Consider the following 18,607-nt stretch of genomic DNA (forward strand, 5'->3'; position numbering starts at 1 on the left):
TTATATTCTTGTTTGTCCAACAATTTTAGCTAGCTTCCCGACTAGATAGACATTTGAAACTTTTAGAATATAACAGAACACGACGAGAATGCATTCTTTTAATACTTTTGGCTATCTTTAAGCAGAATTGAATTCATTTTCAGTTAATTCTGTTTTTTATGTTTCGGAAAAAATTGTTAAAAGTAATATTTACTACTCACTATTATTGGTTGCTAAGTGGGTCCTAGCAACTAAATTATTAATATATACGTGCGTTACTATGGAAATCAATATGAAATGTCAAAATGACATTTCTGTTTTCTATAATATTTATTCAGTATTTCTATCAAGTGCAATAAAAAAAAATTATTAATACATTTAATTGTCAAGTTTATATGATTCAACAGAAAATTTAAAAACGTGGTGTATAAAAAGTTCTTTTTATCTTGTAATTATTTGTTTATTTATTTCTATATTTGAAGCGTCTATTTTAAAAAATCGAGACTTTTGCAATTAATTAATATGTATGTTAAACGATATTTTTGTATTGAAATAACTTCAAAAAACATGGTTGGTTTGAATCTTAGTTATTTTTCAATTATATCGTGTTTTCAAACTAGGCCAATATTATGTTCATTATTACTAATTATTGCAATACACATCAAAATTAATATGTCTGCATGATGCCATTAAGTTTTCAAACATTTATTTTCATATGCTTTTAGAGTGTTCTATAATTTATATGTAATTAATTAATATTGTCTGAAATTACACATCTGTAATATTTTTTGGTAGATTTTCAACATATTGTAATATGTACTAAGAATCAGTTTTTGGCAATAAGTAAATGCCTCAAATGTATTTTAGAAAGAGAGAGGGGTGGCGGTTATAATGTATTTGTAAGCCAGATTTTTTCAATTAGCAAGGACAAAAGACTGAACCAGCGAAGTAGAAGTATTAGTCCATGATCGAGATGTATGAAAGCTAATGAACTTGTTATGAAGTGAATATATTATATTAATATCATATAGATATATTATATAAATATAATACAGTAATAAATCCACATAATTGAATAATTATTATTAAGATCAGTGTCGTCTGCTTAGAGAGACTTAGTTAACTGATATAAGTTAAATACATAATTTAGAACCTAAGCTTACTTTTTTTTTTAAATACCTATATACGTAAATGATAACAATAACTTACTGCAGGACTCGGCTTTGACGCATATATTCTTGCTGTTTCTTACATACCCAAAAATACAATCACATCCTGATGGGCACGGATTTAATGGCATACACATCTTTTGGGGAGCAGAACCCGTAATCGTTTTACATGTTGCTGGACACGGGTTTTTACATGAGACAAATTCTTCGTTTGGACCATTGCATTTGGGAGCTAAAAATGAGATGTTAGATTATTAGATGTTGGTTATTAGATTTATTTTCATAATCAGTTCAAACTTATCGAATATTTCATCTGTAAATAATTACAATGTAAAAACTGGCGACATCTTTAAATATTATGAAATTATTTGACTGTATTAATAACTAATTTTTGTACGAAAATTACTATCGCTGCACTTTAGAGCATTAAAAAAGATTCTATAATCATCAAAAATAGTTAAACATATTTAAAAATATTGTTCTTTGATAAAAAAAAAAATTTGCAACATCGGAAACATATGTATAAAAAAAATCCTTTTCAAGCGCTATTGGCTAAATTGGTAGAGCGCTCGCCTGAAATGCGACAGATGTGGGTTCAAACTCCATTTCGTTCATTTTTTTTCCAGATAGGTATGTTCCTGAGGATTATGAGTATATATGCTGAAAATATTGCAGAATGGATCTCAGACATATAAGTGACGAAGCCCACCAAAAGCGGCGGATCGGGGCGCTCAACACGATGTAGGCCCTCTCTCACCCGCGAATTACCCTTCACCTATATAATAAGGGGCACGAGAAGCACACAATAATTATTATTAACAGCGTTTCTCATAACAAAGCTATAAAAATATTATTTTATTTCTCGGCGGCTTGTAATTCATATTCACGATGACATAATTCCACTAGCAAAACGTCGCACACCCAGCAACTAAACAATGACTTCATTTTTATTAAAATAATGCCAAGGCGCCCGTCTATCGACAACGCGTCCAGTGGGTCTATTCTATACTTATCGAACACTAAATTGATAAATAGTATCAAACTTAGGGTAGGTTTGTATTAAAATATTAGCACTTATTGTAACAATTACACGAAGCTGGTTTTTATTGTTGCAATAAGTGCGATATTTTAACAGCAGCAAGATAGGTGCTGTTAAAATATAGCACTTATTGCAACAATAAAAACCAGCTTCGTGTAATTGTTACAATAAATGCTAATATTTTGATACAAACCTACCCTAAGTTTGATAATATTTATCACTTTATCACTTTAGCGGTCGATAAGCATAGAATAGACCCACAGAAGCGGATAAAATAAAATAGCGCGCCCCTTTTGCTTGCCTTGTTCAATGGGATTTGACATATTTGACAAAGTAGTATTTTCGTTAATTCGTCCCGCTGAGAAGCCAAACAACGCGTGAATTATAAGGTGGGCGGGCACAGCTCTTCGTCAAAACCAGTGTGCTCTGCCATATTTGATCACGTTGTATTTTCGATGATTCACATTCAATATGCGCGAGCGCCCCGTTCGCTTGCTTCAATGTGCCCGGCGCCTTATAGAGAGCCGTTTATCTGTAATCTATGAATGATTGACTGGTTAATCATGTACCCTGTCAAATAAGTAAGAAGCATTCGGCGCCAGTACCACGTGTAGAAGGCATCCATTGCCTTTCGCTCCCTTACCCTCAGATTCCATTACTCGATGCTTTAAAACTATATGGATAACACCAGTGTTTGCACAAGCATCCTTTTCGTGGTAATTAAATTCTCATATCCTTTCATATAGTGGTAAGACGTGTCATCGCATTTTTCGCAATTTGTGTGCGCCTTCTTATTTATTTTTCCTTTTACACGAATGCTCGATCCAGTATTTACAAACTCTTAGACCGTTTCTAGCTTTTAGAGTATACTTGATTCTGGTTAGCACGACTGATAATCATTCATTAACAGTTCTTTAATACTTTGGACGCTGAAGACGCACCTGGCGCGTAATGACCAGGCGGCCGATCGATGTAATTAACGTGTATTTTAAAGGTGGTAATTATAAAATCATTATCTTGTCAGCAGCCAATGAGTTATGGTCAAAAATAAAATGTTTACTTACGGCATTTTGAAAGTGGGATACAATTTCCATCTGAATTTTTAACATATCCTTTCTTACATTGACATCCGTAAGGCAAGCAACTTATTTTACATTTAGAAAACTCTGGAACGTCACACGTTCCTCCGGGACATCGATTTGGGCAGGATACTACCTCAGCATTTGGATCATTACAACCTTATAAAAGATAATAAGATTAAAAAATATATTCACAATATAAAATAAATAATTCTGGATTAAATGGATAAAATAAGATTTTTAAACACTTCGGTATTATAAATAAATACGTCGGCACAAAGTTTAACAGACTGTCATATGATTTACCAAGTTTCAGAGTATGTTATACCCCCCAAACTTTACAAGTTGATAAGGGCTAAGAAATAATATCTATAGAAGATGATGCGATACCTACAGACCGGAGAAAACCAGTGTGTATAGTCACATTTAACTTAAAATTAATTAAGTACACATTTTGCGCCTAAATTATCATATCTGTTAGTGTCAATTCACTCTTTAAATATATTCATAACAGAAATCCAAAATCTTTAAAACAATAAAGCCGCAACATTATCATTTTGTTTTCCTGAAAGTATTATATTTAAGTAGTCTGGTCTAAGATGCAGATATCATAATGTTTACAATAATTTTCCAGTAAATATAAATGATTCTATATTTTTTCATACTTGCATACATGCAAAAGTCAGTATCAACAGAAAAATAATTTTGAATTTGAAAAAGCCAGAAAACCGTAAAAAATATTTTAATGACAATCAATTAGGTATTTATTGTTCAAAAATTTATCTCCAATATCTCAAAAGTGCGTCAGTCAAAAATTATTCCGTGTCGTCGTAATACTAATTATTGGAAATTTTGTAATGAAACCAATACAACAATTTTCCTTTTTAATTGCTCTCTTGTAAAGTTGCAACTCTTCACAAAGTCGTTTACTGTTTCCGCAGCAATCTCGAGATAATATATTTTGAAAGATTACAATTATTTGAAAATGCCATGTTTTTTTTTATCTAATTCAAGTTTAGTTTTTTGCTCCATTTTGTTACTTTAAATGTTTTTGACCTAAATAGCAATAGTTTATAACATCTATTTAGTTTTATATTGTAAAATAACACGTGATATTTGACTTACAACATGTTTTGGGTTTTACACAAACATTAGAAGCATTTCTAACATATCCAGGAAGGCAGTTACAACCAGCTGGGCAAGGGAATGCTAGTACACATTGAGGTTTAGGTACATTGCTTATGATCCATTCACACTTTTCTGGACAAGGGTCTTTACAGGATGTATACATTTCATTTGGACCTTTACATTTATTAGCTAAAATAAATAAATATATTTATAGAATAATATGTTCTTGTATCATATAAAATATAAGGTTTTAATTATTTGTATTCTTTAATATATGCATCATGTTTATTTATCTCTATATATATAAAAATCTCGTGTCACGATGTTTGTGGTCGAACTCCTCCGAAATGGCTAGACCGATTTTTATGAATTTTTTTATGTATATTTGTTAGGTATGAGAATAGGTCAACAAGTATATTTCATACCGCTAGGTGATTAGGGTATCTCTATCTAGAAAAATTTTCTTTTATTTTTTTGACAATTTTTTTTTTGTATTTTTTTTATTATTTGGCATAAAAAAACACTTATAACTTCAAATTTTCACTTTCCTACCCCCATCCTCCCATTTTTTAATCGCGATTTTATTATTTTTGTATGAACAAATTTAACCGTCGTTCGTATTTCAAACAGAACGAAATTATTTATGTGGTTGAATGACAGATGGCACTACGTCCGAGAAGAATTCAAGAGAAGCGTCGCGTCATTTTGACATTTCATTCGGAAAATCACAATGCAGTGCGTGCAAAATTTTGTACGATTTATTTTAATTTATCTATTTTTATGTGCGTGTATTACAGTGCACAATGCCAGCAAGACGCAAGGGGGGCCATTTGGGCCGTCGAACGAATAAAGCAACAAACATGCGAAATAGTAGAGCAGAAAGAACAGACGAACAAATCCAACAAGATAACAAAAACGTGCGTGTAAGCATGTCGCAATTGCGTGCATCTCAATCACAAGAGGCACGAGCTGAACGAAATCAACAACGACAATTGGAACGGAGCCAAGCGCACCGGTTCGTAGTTAACACACGCAGAGCAAATGACCGACAACGCCAACAAGTGCATCGAACATTTACATCCGCTTCGTTCCTTCGTCTCGCATTCGAGTACGAGCCAGATATTGAATATTCCGCTCATCCGAAAGTGCTGATTGGTGCTATGGACAAAGAATGTCCCCATTGTCATGCGCTCAAATTCAAACATTAATCAGCCGGGATGTGTTCATCAGGAAAAGTGCAACTACCAGAAATTGAGATACCACCAGAACCATTGAACAGCTTGCTCATTGGCACGGTTCCAGATTCAAACCTGTTCCTGAAGTCCATTCGCACATTCAATTCATGCTTCCAAATGACTTCGTCCGGAGCAACAGAAATAGTTCACAATACTGCGGCAAATGGTCAACAATTCCATTCTACGTTCAAAATCAAAGGTCAAGTATACCACAAAGTAGGCTCATTGCTGCTAATGCCAAACGAACCACATACATTTTTACAAATCTACTTCATGGGCGCGGCGGTGAGGACATCAATCATGTGGATGCACGTTGCGGCTACAATAGCCTCAATTCGCCTAATGCCAAGAGCATCGTCGGCGAACTGGACGCCCTGTTGAATGAGCACAATGAATTATTGAAATTCTTCAAAGCACACATGCACGAATTGCAAAGTGACAATCACGCTATTGTCATCAATCCTGATAAAACACCAGCTGGAGAGCACGTACGTCGATTCAATGCGACTGTTGTTGACGACATTGCTGGAATCATGGTTGGCGACCGCACATCGACGCGAGAAATCGTGATTCGAAGAAGAAACAATAATCTGGAGTTCATCGCTGACACACACCGTTCATACGACGCTCTCCAATATCCGCTAATTTTCTGGAAGGGACAAGACGGATATTGCATAAACATTAAACAACGAGATCCTGTCACAGGTAATTCATTCATTATGAACATCATTACTCATTTTGAATTGAGAAAATGAATGGTTGATGTTTTTTTGTTTTTATCGGCGGTCATCGTCTACAGTGCTCTATTCCTCTTTCTGCCATAGATCCCATGCCCACACACTTACAATACATTCGTTACTTTTTATTTAACAACCAAAATATTCACTAGAAATAATTTATATGGCAGAACAACGTTTGCCTGGTCAGCTAGTAAATATATATTATACACAATTATTGACAACGTTTTTTCTGTTAAATGATTGTCTTACACCTCGCTTCCTTTAAAGTTATACTCGTATTTCCCGGCACAAAATTATTATGAAAAATATTGGAAGTAAAATGTAATCAGTATTACTTACGACATTTAGAGAACAAAATACATTTTCCGTTTATGTCCTTTACATATCCCGTCTTACACTGACAACCCTTTTCTCTACATGGTGCTGAGCACATCGCAAATTCTGGTGACTCACAATTTCCACCGGGACATGGATTTGGACAATCTACAACTTCGGCATTGGGATCATCACAACCTAAAAAACGTATTTATATACTTTATTAAAATAAAAGTAAATTCAAAAATTGACATAATATTATACTTACACAATTTACGAAAAATTCATTGGCAATTTTCACAAATATAGTATATCTATGCATAACCAATATAATATTTGTATAAAAAATAATAATTTGTGTTTCGTTAGTGTAACTTACGGCATGCTTCTGGCTTAACGCATATATTTTTATCATTTCGGACGTATCCTGAAGCGCAATTACATCCTGCAGGACATGGAAATTGATAAGCAGCACACGGTGGCGGCGGCTGAATGTTGGTGATATGTGTCTTGCATGTTGCGGGGCAAGGATCTTTACACGGTGATGCCACCTCATTCGGACCGGTGCATTTGGGTACTACAAAACAGATAGTGTATAAAATCAATTGAGAATACAGACATTAGTTATTATAATGGTAACATAAAATTAAACTAGCTTTAGAATCCGCAATGTAGAATTCGATTTTAACTCAATTAAATTTAAAAAATAAGTACTTCATAAATACACCAAATTTAAAAATACCGTCACCAGTACTTACCCACCAAATAGCAGCCATAAGCAGTCATGTTCATTATTTTCTATTAAACTCAAGAAAATTTCATACCTAGGTTGTAAAGCCAAAAAAGCGTAAGTGACAAATTGAATCCTCAAAGGTGAGCAAGATTATTTAATACTTTTATTTGTTCTGCATATTTTTTTCGCTAACACAAAAATTGTAACAGCGCCACGGTGCAACTCTTGCTGACGGAAATTTTGCGGCCACTAAATATGAAGTTCTAAATAATCTAACTCCATAATATTATGATGATCGTATTCCCTAAAATTTCTCGTACGGCTTTTGGCTTAGCAACCTCGACATGATTAATCAAACCTAGGTACTTACATTTACCTCCGAGGCTCCTGATAAATTTAAAAAAATATCAGTCACTTATGTTTTGACATGGGTATTCATTATTAATACCTACATATATTTAACCACAATGAAACAATTACGACCCAATGTATCTTAAGTCCAAAAACAACACTTTCGGGAAGACCCTAAATGAAATGATATTTTATGTATAAAATATATAATATGTAATAAACCATTACTTTAATTCAACGAACAATTCACAAGATTTGAAAATATAACATTCTATATTATATTGAACATACATAACTTGAAAACACCTCAGATATATACCTACTAGAAAAAGTTTCATTTGAAAAGAATACTACACAAATATATTATGTCCTAAGTAATTTTCGGCTAACATTATACTTACGATACACTGACTGCGATGTACAGAAACGTGTCCACGCGTAAAAGAATAAATAAATACACCACTCTTTGTTGGAAAATATTTCAAGCGATTTATTTTATGCAAAGTATTCAAAGAAAACAACACATGCAAGCTAAATATTTGCATCAAATAACAATTCAATACTTTTAATATATTATATTATCTTACCTCTGTTGAATAACGATAAATATTTACAATTTTTACAGGTGTTTCTCCAAGGTAATATTACTTACATTAGGCTTGTTTCTGGGTGACAATGATGATTTCGATGAAAAGGCTAATATAATCAATACTAACGACAATTGGAGAGTAAAATGCATTTTCCCAAAATATCTTTCACATATCCTTTTTTGCATTGGCATCCTTTTGGTCTGCACAAAACTTTGCAAGGTTGGAATGCAGGTGATGCACAAGTACCTCCAGGGCATGGATTTGGACATTCAACGACCTCAGCATTAGGATCTTTGCAACCTACAATTAATTAGTAAAAAAAAAGTATAAAAAACATTAAATTACCTTCCACTTGCAAGTGAAACATAGTTTACAGTCTTTACAAAAACAGCAAGACAACATCTTGGATTTCTCCACTTTATTCATTATATTTAGTTTCTAGAGAATTCAAAAGTGGTTTATTGATTTCTCAAGAACGGGATATCTCGATCACAACATTTATATATAACTACTATATAATAACAAAAAGTTTAATATTCTATTTGAAAGATAGATTATTGAAAAATATAAAAACAGTATGTCATTAAAAAATATTAGAAAATGTTTAAATTGGATGTTTAAAACCTTCAACTTGGATAGTGATATAATTTGTAACTATCTGATGAAATGAATGCTTACTTGAATGTATTGATGAAACTTACGTTACAATTGGCATCATTTTTGTTCGTCCATTTTATACTCAGAGACGGAGTTAACAATGTTTGAAAACCACCGATAATTTGTTATATTTATAATTTAATTATTGGCTATTCCCTACTTGCAAACCTTTTAAAGCTGTTCAAAATGGCATTGATAATTCAATTCATACTAAAGTTGGAGTTAACAACTTTTGAAACTATACGATTCAACTGGTCAAAACCATAATAATATGCAGGCTAGTACCCTGCTCTACCAAGAAAATTGACGTGACCTTGTAATTCTATTATATTCTCTAAAGCTGGAGTACTTATTTTTTTAAACATAAAAATTTTACCAATTACATATATATATACATATTACGAGAGGTATTAAACTAGATACGCCATATAAAATTATATTAATGGTCTTTTTTATCGCTCACGATAGTCAAGCGCGACATAAGTAATATTGTATGCAATAATACATTTTTTCGATTATGAAATTAATTACCTGTTTGGTTGTTTTTTTTAAAGTTTGTGTAATAATCATTGAATGAGAAAATGATGTACAAAAATTATTTTTAATGCATTATCGAAGGTCATCTTATGGATCATAGAAAACTGACAGTCAGAAACGATTAACAGCAGGAGGATTTTTTTTAAAATTAATTACTTAATAATTAATTTTTCTTTGCTCAGAAGCCCCTTTTTGCTTTACGTATAATATTCTATATATTTAGACTTCATCCCTATGTATGAAAGTTTTCTTCAACATATTTTATTGTTAGCAATAAAATACAATAATATAATATAAGGAATCTTCACGGATTTTAAATATTTTCTATGTTTTTTTTTTAAAAATATATTTTCATATTATTTTTATCACTGGTACCTATTCCCCAAATAAAATAAAATAAAAAAGGCACATATTTATCGACACAAATTACTCGTGGCGTAACATCACAAAGTGGTAACTAATCTCCTCAAGTCGTCGTCCTGGTTTGGTCTGTCTTCCCTCAATCCAGAATTCCCATCGCTTACGAATTCTGGCCCATGTAATCCAACCACCGACCAATTAGGGTCTACCAACATCTTCCGACCAGTCCGTTCATTAGTCATTAGTCATGACCAGCCTATTCCAGTTGGGAATTTTTCTGCTTTGGATTAAGTAGACTTTCCAAAATCCTTCGTAAATGAGTATAGATAAAATACTTAATATCAAATGCAGTGAATAAAATCTACTCACACTTTCCAGGTTTGACGCAGTCACCATTTCTTTCTCGTCTGATAAATCCAGGCTTACATTCGCATCTCGGGATACACTTTCTGTCTTCGGGAGCTCTAGCGCAATCATAAACCCTGCCTTCAAAATTATCATCGCAAGTCTCCTCCGGTGGGCAATATATAGGGCACAAATTGTAAACCTGATTTATTGGACATGTCTTTGCTAAAAATGTAGTAAATAATATTAAGTACAATAAAAAAATATAAATATTAAAGCAATAGATATTCATTTTTGTAATAATATTATGTATTAGTAATTTAAGATGTATTTGTAAGTATGTCGTGTATATAGAATTGTTAGTAATACATTCTCTTCACTAAAATTATGCTTTATAAGTATAAAAATGTGCACATCCTACATTAGTAAACAACCTACTTTCTATTACTTAGTTAGTACCGATTAGTATAAATAAGGGTGAAAATTGAATTTGAAATTGAAGATATTATCGAGAGGGCGAGATAATATTGACTCTAAAGAACATTTATTATTATTTTTTCGATATTATGTCGAGTCCCTCTATAAATAATAGTCAGTTCACAATATAAAATGACTAATTTAGTGACATAGGCGTTATCCAGATGGTGCGATTTGACTCGCGCGTATTCCTGGTACATGTGACCTCATTGAGCCGTCCACATGTAATCGCTGCGTATCACTTATCGTGCGCGGTAGAGGTATGGGTGACCTTATTGAGGTGTTCATATGCACTCACGGTGTGACACGCGTCATCTGGACAAGCTCATAACAATACAAATACGGTAGACAAATAGATACAAACACTGCTTTTAGTGCGCAAGATATGTGTGGGGATAATTTTAATACTGTAATATGTTAACAGTAACTCAGTAAGATAGTTCCAAGCAGATCACAGTAAAGAGCAGAAAATATGCCAATCGAGACAAGCCGATACAGCAGGTGTCTTGCCGTAACATTATCGAAAATATTTTTTCCCATATCGTGGTTTAATATAGATGACAATGCTTTTTATATTAGGTATGAATATATTATATATTGCGTGCTAAGTTATAAAATACGTGCATTCAAAGAAAGTGCGATGAGTACAAAATATGCATTTTAACTAAATATTTCAGAAGGGTGGAAGTTTGAATTTTTATGTTCTTAAAATCACTTACGACAATTTTAAGGGCGAATGCACTTTCCTTTACTGTCTTCCAAGTAGCCGCGCTTACATTGACACGGAGGTGATCTACAATTACGTGTGCACCTAGTTGGTGTAGAATTTTTATTTTCACAAGTTATGGGGCAAGACGTCGCACATTTGACGAAAACCGCGTTTGGGTCGCCGTTACAAGACCCAGCTTTTCATGAAATAAATTCACTAGACATACAAATTCTCAAAGCTGCGTAAAACTTTATTACCGGAAAGCTTTGAGAAATTATAAAATATTCTAATAATTACTTCAAGAAAATATATTACTTACTTTGAAACAAATAACCGTAATATGTTTTCTTTTTCGTTATGAGAAAAATGAATTAGTCAAAATAAAACATACAATATACTTAATACTCAATGAATACAATTTAATAACTACGAGTATGTTGCAGATATACCAATAAAAAGTTAACCTCGACTTAGAAATTTAGGGAAGAAGACCACTAACCCGTCGATTATATTTTTAACTCCTTCTAAGTTACCGATTTTGGCAGCATAAGTTGGGCGTCTAAATTTTAAACTTGCGCACATAAAATATGACTACACATTACGCTCGTAGACTTCATCCGTTCAGTAAAATATTGTATCGTAAGCCGTAATTCCCAAACTTTTTTGGTCGGAGAAACCCGTGGAATATTTATAAGCTGTGAGGTTCACCAGGGGTAATAAAAATGACAAAAAATTATCTTTGCATCTGTCTTAGAGCATCTCATGACATTGATTAGAACAATAAAACGTTTTTTTTTCAAAATGAATCAAAACCAATAATTATACCTCATTCACCTCTCATCTAACCAACATGTATTTTACTTATGTAAATAGATAAGTACTTAAAAGTCATATTTTCCCCAACTTTTTGGATAACCCTGGCACCAGTTCACGAAGCCCCGGTAGGGAACTACTGTCCTAGGTGGACGAAACCGACCGGGATTGGTATTAGGTAAGTTACGAGTATATTGATTAAGACAGTAGGTACCTACTATTATTTTTTTTTAATTTTAATTCTAATCTTCATTTTTTAAATTTAATACTCGTACCTATATTAAAATCATTTATTTCGATGGTGATTACTGTTTTGTAAAGGAGATTTGTACATACTATAACATTATGTTATAACGTTATGCATGTTGGACGCATTTCAATGCACCGATAGGTTTTAGCACGTATTCTTTTATCGAAGTAAAATCGTATTAGATAATAATATTTGTATTTAATTATACCTATATATTGAAATATTTTATTTCTTCTTCTGTCGTGTAGGTATTGCATATTATAAAAAATATAATATAAAAATAAACACAAGTGTTATAGAAAAGGTTGGTTTATTGAAATGTATTCATTTAATATATAAACACAATACTCTTATTTTAGATTTTTTTTCGTAAAATAATTGTGACTCGTTTTTTCGTGTGGACCAGTGTTATCTTAAACTAGCATATCGGAAATCATAACACTATATTAATTATAATTCGTTGTATGTATGTTGGTATGTATATTTATATAAACGGACAATACAACAACAAAGCACACGTAAAATATGTTTGCAGTTTACTTACGAGGACACTGTTTAATTGGAATGCAAACATTTTTGATATCGCGAGCATATCCATCGATACAATAACATTTTTCGTTGCAAACAATATTTACAATAGGACATGTCTGTCCTAGTGTTTCGCATGTTGTGTCACAGGCAGAGCCACAATTGAAGAATTCGTTTGCGCCACATTTTGCTGAAAGAAAACATCAATCACAACTGTTATTTTTCACAATAATAACCGAGGAAATTTTATAAAATTATATTAATTCGTAAAAAGTTTCATAGATTCTATTTTATTTTTTCAGTATTTTACAAACATATTATCTAAGCCTCGAAACAAAAAAAAATATTGAAAATACAATGTGTGAAACTGCGGACCACTGAAAATAGGTAAAATGTTTTACGGACCGCTATATAGTAACATTATTATAATACCGTATAATTGCGGTTGATTTTGTCACGTAAAACCATTAATCTATATTAAGAACAAAAACACAATTCACAAACAGCAGGTGCATGGGTTTTGAATATTTTATTTGAATTTTAAGCATAGGCATTTGGAAAATTTCTGCGGACTATCAGTGGTCCACAGACCTCCGTTTGAGAAACACTTACACATTACACTTATTTTTCCCAAAATGTTATTAATTTGTTCTTTAAATTTATATGTACCCCGTTTACATTTGCATGGATTTACAGCTGACAGCACATATTATCGCGACCATAAAAAGAAAAGCAAGTTGCAAAATTGTATGCATGAATCAAAAAAGTTCGGAGGCGTCTGAATTTTCATGCAACAGTTGGAATTTTTTCGATCTTCGTCTGCGCAGAAAGACGATAGTGGTGAACCTGCCGGCAAAAAAATGAACTACGCCGCGGAGAGATTCATTTTGAGGTTAACCGGTTTTTACAACATGTCAAATAGTATAGAAAATAATAAATACAATTATAAAATAAAATACATAGTAAATAAAATGACAACATCGCGTCTTGCTTCCTCTTGAAGAATGACATTAGAGAGACTGTCAGTACTTTTACGTGTAAACAGTTATTGACACGATAGTTTAAAATACACACTATTGCTACCAGAAAATCAATGCACGTGTACAGGCGCTGTATTGCTATGGCAAATAAATTTAAATTTCATATTTGTGTTACTTACGACATTCTTCTGGCAAAATGCACTTATTACGAATATTTCTGACATATCCTGTCTTGCAGCGGCAACCCCCCTCTTTTAAGCAGTACTGAGGGCAAAGCCGGGGACCTAAATCTTTATTATTGCAAGTCACAGGGCATGTATCGCCACATATTGCATGCTCTGCATTTGGGTCTCCACCACAGGAAACAGCTGATTCGAGGCAGGAGAAGGAAAACAAAATTAAAAAAAAAATAATAATATAATAATTAATTAATGTTTAAGTATAGGTATTAACTTCGTATAATTTCACTTTACGACGGTACATTTAACATTATAATTGATTTGAGATTTATACTTTTCCATTTGAGTAATTTTTTACGACCCGGGTTTTGCCTTTTGGCATCTTCAGGCAAAAACCTTATTTGCTAGGTAAAGGATCTGTTATAAAAACTTTTTTTTTTCAATATTTAAAGTGTTTGTAAAATCCGTAGTAAATACCTTATATACTATTAATACAAAAAGGTTTCTTACAGTGGTTACAAGTATTATTATTATTGCTAAAAAGTGTAACAATTTTTTTTCTTTCTATAACTTAGGTAGGTATATTAAAATAAGATCCAATGAATGTTGTGAGAGTAACAATGTGTTCATTTAATAATTCATTTACTGTATTATTAGCAAAACGCGAATATAATATCACAATTTAAATGTATAGTAATATTATTAAACATAAACATACTGCTGGCGATTTTTAGTGGACTGTAGGAAGAGGATGATTTGGATGCTGGAGGGGGAAGGGTTATACAGGGATTCAATCCAGGCACTAACATCCGGCTCCGTGTCTCCATACTCACACAACTAGTACGAACACTCTCACGGTTACACACTGTACTTGTGACGGATGGTTAGGTAATGAGTTTATTATTGTTTATGAATTACGGTGATTGACGTGGCATTGGGCGAACCGTAAATCGTAATTTATTGAATTACTTCTTTGATGAGTCTAACTAGTGCAAGTCTTGAATCTTTGATGGTCTGAAGATAACTGCCTGTCTTTTATTTATTAATGTGTCTGATACTACAGTGCCTGGATGGCATCAATACTTATGGAAGTAGGTAGGGAATCTGTATGGAATTTGTATGGAACGCTACCGTAATTAGTCCAATACATACATTATTCGGAAACACATCAAAAACGTGCCTATTAGAAAAAAATGGTGCTTCTGAGGTGTTTCGGAAGTATATTCTATAAAAAATGACATTATTAAATCATGTAAATTATTCTTTGGATAAAAAAAATGTTAATATGATTAGTAAGTACTGGCATTAACTCATTGAATAGGCATTAATTGATAGATTAATCAATGTACATACCACATTCTCCCTTGGGAATACACAATCCTTCACTATTTCTGAGGTAACCGTCTTCGCATACGCATTTTGGACGACAGACAGCATCAGCAGAATCAACTTCGCAACTTTGGCCACCGTCACACGTCTGATCGCGGCAATTGTTAGGACACGAATCATATACTTCGTGTTCATTGCATTTATATGGTTGAGCTAATAAAATAAAACATAATAATATTATGTACTTACATATTCATGCGTTATATTATATTATATCGGCTAATGATTCAAAAATATCTGTAAAATGACAGGATTTCGAAGATGAAAAAAATAGTATTTAACAGTGCACCAAATTATTTGCGAACGAGATTGTCAATATCAGTGTCGTATTTAAGGTATGACGAAGGAGAGAATATGAAGTCAATATTAGTAGGTACCTAAAATAAATAATGATACATCAACACTATTATGCGTTTAGGGGTGTTTAAAAATTATCGGTACTTTTTGACCGATACTTTGGTACAATATCGATTTTTTTCCGATACCGTAGCCAGTATTGATATTTTATTAATTTGAGTACCTACCATACATACCTAACAGTATATATTCTAAATAAGAATATTTAAATACGAAGACTAAAAATGTTAATAAGATTAGAAATAAAAATTATGGTACTATAATATATTGTAAACCACAAGTTGACAACATCATAAAAAATGGTTAATTGCACGGCTCACCCATCAGGTATTGGAAATCATTATTAAAATTAAACTGCAGTCTGCCCAACAACGCATTTAAATGAATATTTTTATTATGAAATTTATAATAATTTTATAAGTGGCTAACTTTTTCTCTGTATGTACACAGCTTCACATCAAGAGCTCTCATTGCTGTACATAGTCAACATTTAAAAAAAATCATACATTATAAAACTACTATGGATTTTAGAGAATGTCTCCGTATAATAAAACAGGTGTATCTAACGCATTGGTCGCACCATGTGAATTGAGTCGTGAAAATGTAAATCGCATATTCGATAACTTACTGGGCTACTTTTATATTTTTAATCAGCTTACGCGAAAGTCGTTTTCAAATAATTAATAAAAATTATTAAAAATTAAATAATTAATAATTAATTAAAAATTAAATAATTAGGAAGCTTGCAAGACCTCGAGGTATCAATTGATTCGTATCGAATCACTCACAGCCAGTCGTAGGAGTAAGAGAAGAAGATTATGTCAATTCCGTGCTTTAAACTGAAACGTATAAGTATAACATTTTCCCTGAGCATTGCGCAGTAAGTTAATTATACAGAAGGAGAATTTAGTTGGGTGTGATAAGTGCCCAAAAGAAAATCAAAACTTATCATTTTCATAACAAATGGAAAATTGACTATTACTTTGTACTATTGAAATACCCACCTTTGTTACCCACTCACTATTGAAATAAAACCTCGATACCTTGTATATTAATTATATCCAAATATAATGCGTTCGTTCAAGTATAAAAGTTTCAATGAAAGATTGTAGTGGATCACTACTAACTAGTTCTAATATTGATTGATGACATTGATTATTAATACATTGAAGTAGGACATGCCTGATATATCAAATAGTAAGGTTAGTGTAAAAATCTGTTAATCTTACGACATTTGGAGATATGTCCGCATTCGCCATTTTCATCACGTTTATAATTGAGAACGCATTTGCATTGTGGTTTGCACTGAGTAGGATCAACGACAGCACATTTGAAGAGTTTTCCAATAGAATCACATGTTTCCGGTGGACAAGAATTTGGACATGCCACCTTTTCTTCATTCTCTGGACAATCTAATAAGAGATGACAACAGATTTTTATTAATACACTAGACTCGGCTAGATGCTGAATTCTCACACAAGGGATTCCGGGTTTGATCCCGGTGATTTCACAATATACATAATATTAATACTAAACCTACACCACCCTACAAAAATACCCCATAAAATTCCTAAATTCCCATTTGAAAACTTAAACATGAAAAGTAGCGTCAAAATATAAGTAATAATAAAGTTTTGTCTCCGCGCCTCTTGCTTATCCAGAAAAAAATACATTTGGTACTTAGTGCTAGTCGTCGAAGCCGTCAGCATCCTTGTTGCAATGTAGATTAATTAATTTTTCAACCAAATTATGTTGTATATGGCACTTTTTAAGTAGGCTCATTTGAAGAATAATATTTCAAAAATATATGTAAATTTAAACATAATAATATACAATGAGTATTTATTGTTTTTATATTATTTTATAACATTGTGTGTTTTACACAGATTTAGTTATTCATGACCACACTCTATTATCCTACAATGTACCTACTGTTAATCGAAGGTTTAGTTAATCTTCCACTAAGGTTTACAGATCGAGAAATTTGTACACGACTATCGGATAGTTTATATAAAAATGTGCTTTCTACATCGTCTGATGACTAATTGTCAGTTATCATTATTTTAAACCGAATAAACAAAAAAAAAAATATTAACTAACCACATTCATCTGGTGATACGCAGTCTCCTTTGGAATTCCTATAAAATCCTGGCTTACAGTCGCATCCTCCATTGCACACAAGGAAATTGCAAGTTATGTTTTGTCCTAGATTAGCACAGGTTTCTCCACATGGTGACACGCAACCATTATATGCTTCATTTTTTCTCGGGCAAATTTCGTTTTCTTCGAAAAAAAAATGAGTAAGTAGGTATTACAATACTAAGTATAAGACATATAGGGATTGCAATCCTGATTTTTTTTTACATTCTCAGACTACGGTATTAGAGAGAAAAAACGGTGGTTAAGTCTAACAAATGTTTGTTATTCACTGTCTGGTAAATTACGAATTTTATAATATTAAATATTTTTACAATTCCATAAATTAAAAAAAATTATAGCTTATATACGAGGTGCCCGTTTCCTTTTAATTACACTTATTTACTCAACAAAGCCTGTATTTTTCTCAAAAATCATATAAAACTACAGTAAGTATTATGTTAAGTCTAAGGGGCCGTCCAAATATGATATCACGCTCTATGGGGTTCTGATAAAATGTGATGATTTGTGA

The 18,607-nt window shown here is 32.3% G+C and overlaps 1 protein-coding gene across 12 annotated transcripts in view; it reads right to left on the reverse strand.

The window, feature by feature from the left end:
* Positions 1-18,607, reverse strand: part of LOC147067906 (von Willebrand factor-like) — a 31,658-nt gene that overhangs the window by 7,247 nt on the left and 5,804 nt on the right. For 3 of the 12 annotated variants that reach the window (XM_085953099.1, XM_085953098.1, XM_085953097.1), the window contains 12 exons: positions 18,040-18,222; positions 17,169-17,351; positions 15,547-15,735; positions 14,194-14,382; positions 13,051-13,224; positions 10,282-10,482; positions 8,485-8,658; positions 7,064-7,261; positions 6,709-6,882; positions 4,392-4,583; positions 3,252-3,425; positions 1,189-1,380 (listed from right to left, as the gene is read on the reverse strand). The exons of 2 other annotated variants lie outside the window; for them this stretch is intronic. In XM_085953099.1, coding sequence (XP_085809225.1) covers positions 1,189-1,380; positions 3,252-3,425; positions 4,392-4,583; positions 6,709-6,882; positions 7,064-7,261; positions 8,485-8,658; positions 10,282-10,482; positions 13,051-13,224; positions 14,194-14,382; positions 15,547-15,735; positions 17,169-17,351; positions 18,040-18,222 — 2,223 coding nt within the window. 7 more of the 12 variants (XM_085953103.1, XM_085953102.1, XM_085953100.1 and 4 more) reach the window with 6 other exon arrangements.

This window comes from Rhyacophila brunnea, unplaced genomic scaffold (assembly GCF_057557595.1).
Source record: "Rhyacophila brunnea isolate RB1 unplaced genomic scaffold, BYU_Rbru_1.0 scaffold_3, whole genome shotgun sequence".
Classification (NCBI taxonomy): Eukaryota; Metazoa; Arthropoda; class Insecta; order Trichoptera; family Rhyacophilidae; genus Rhyacophila; species Rhyacophila brunnea.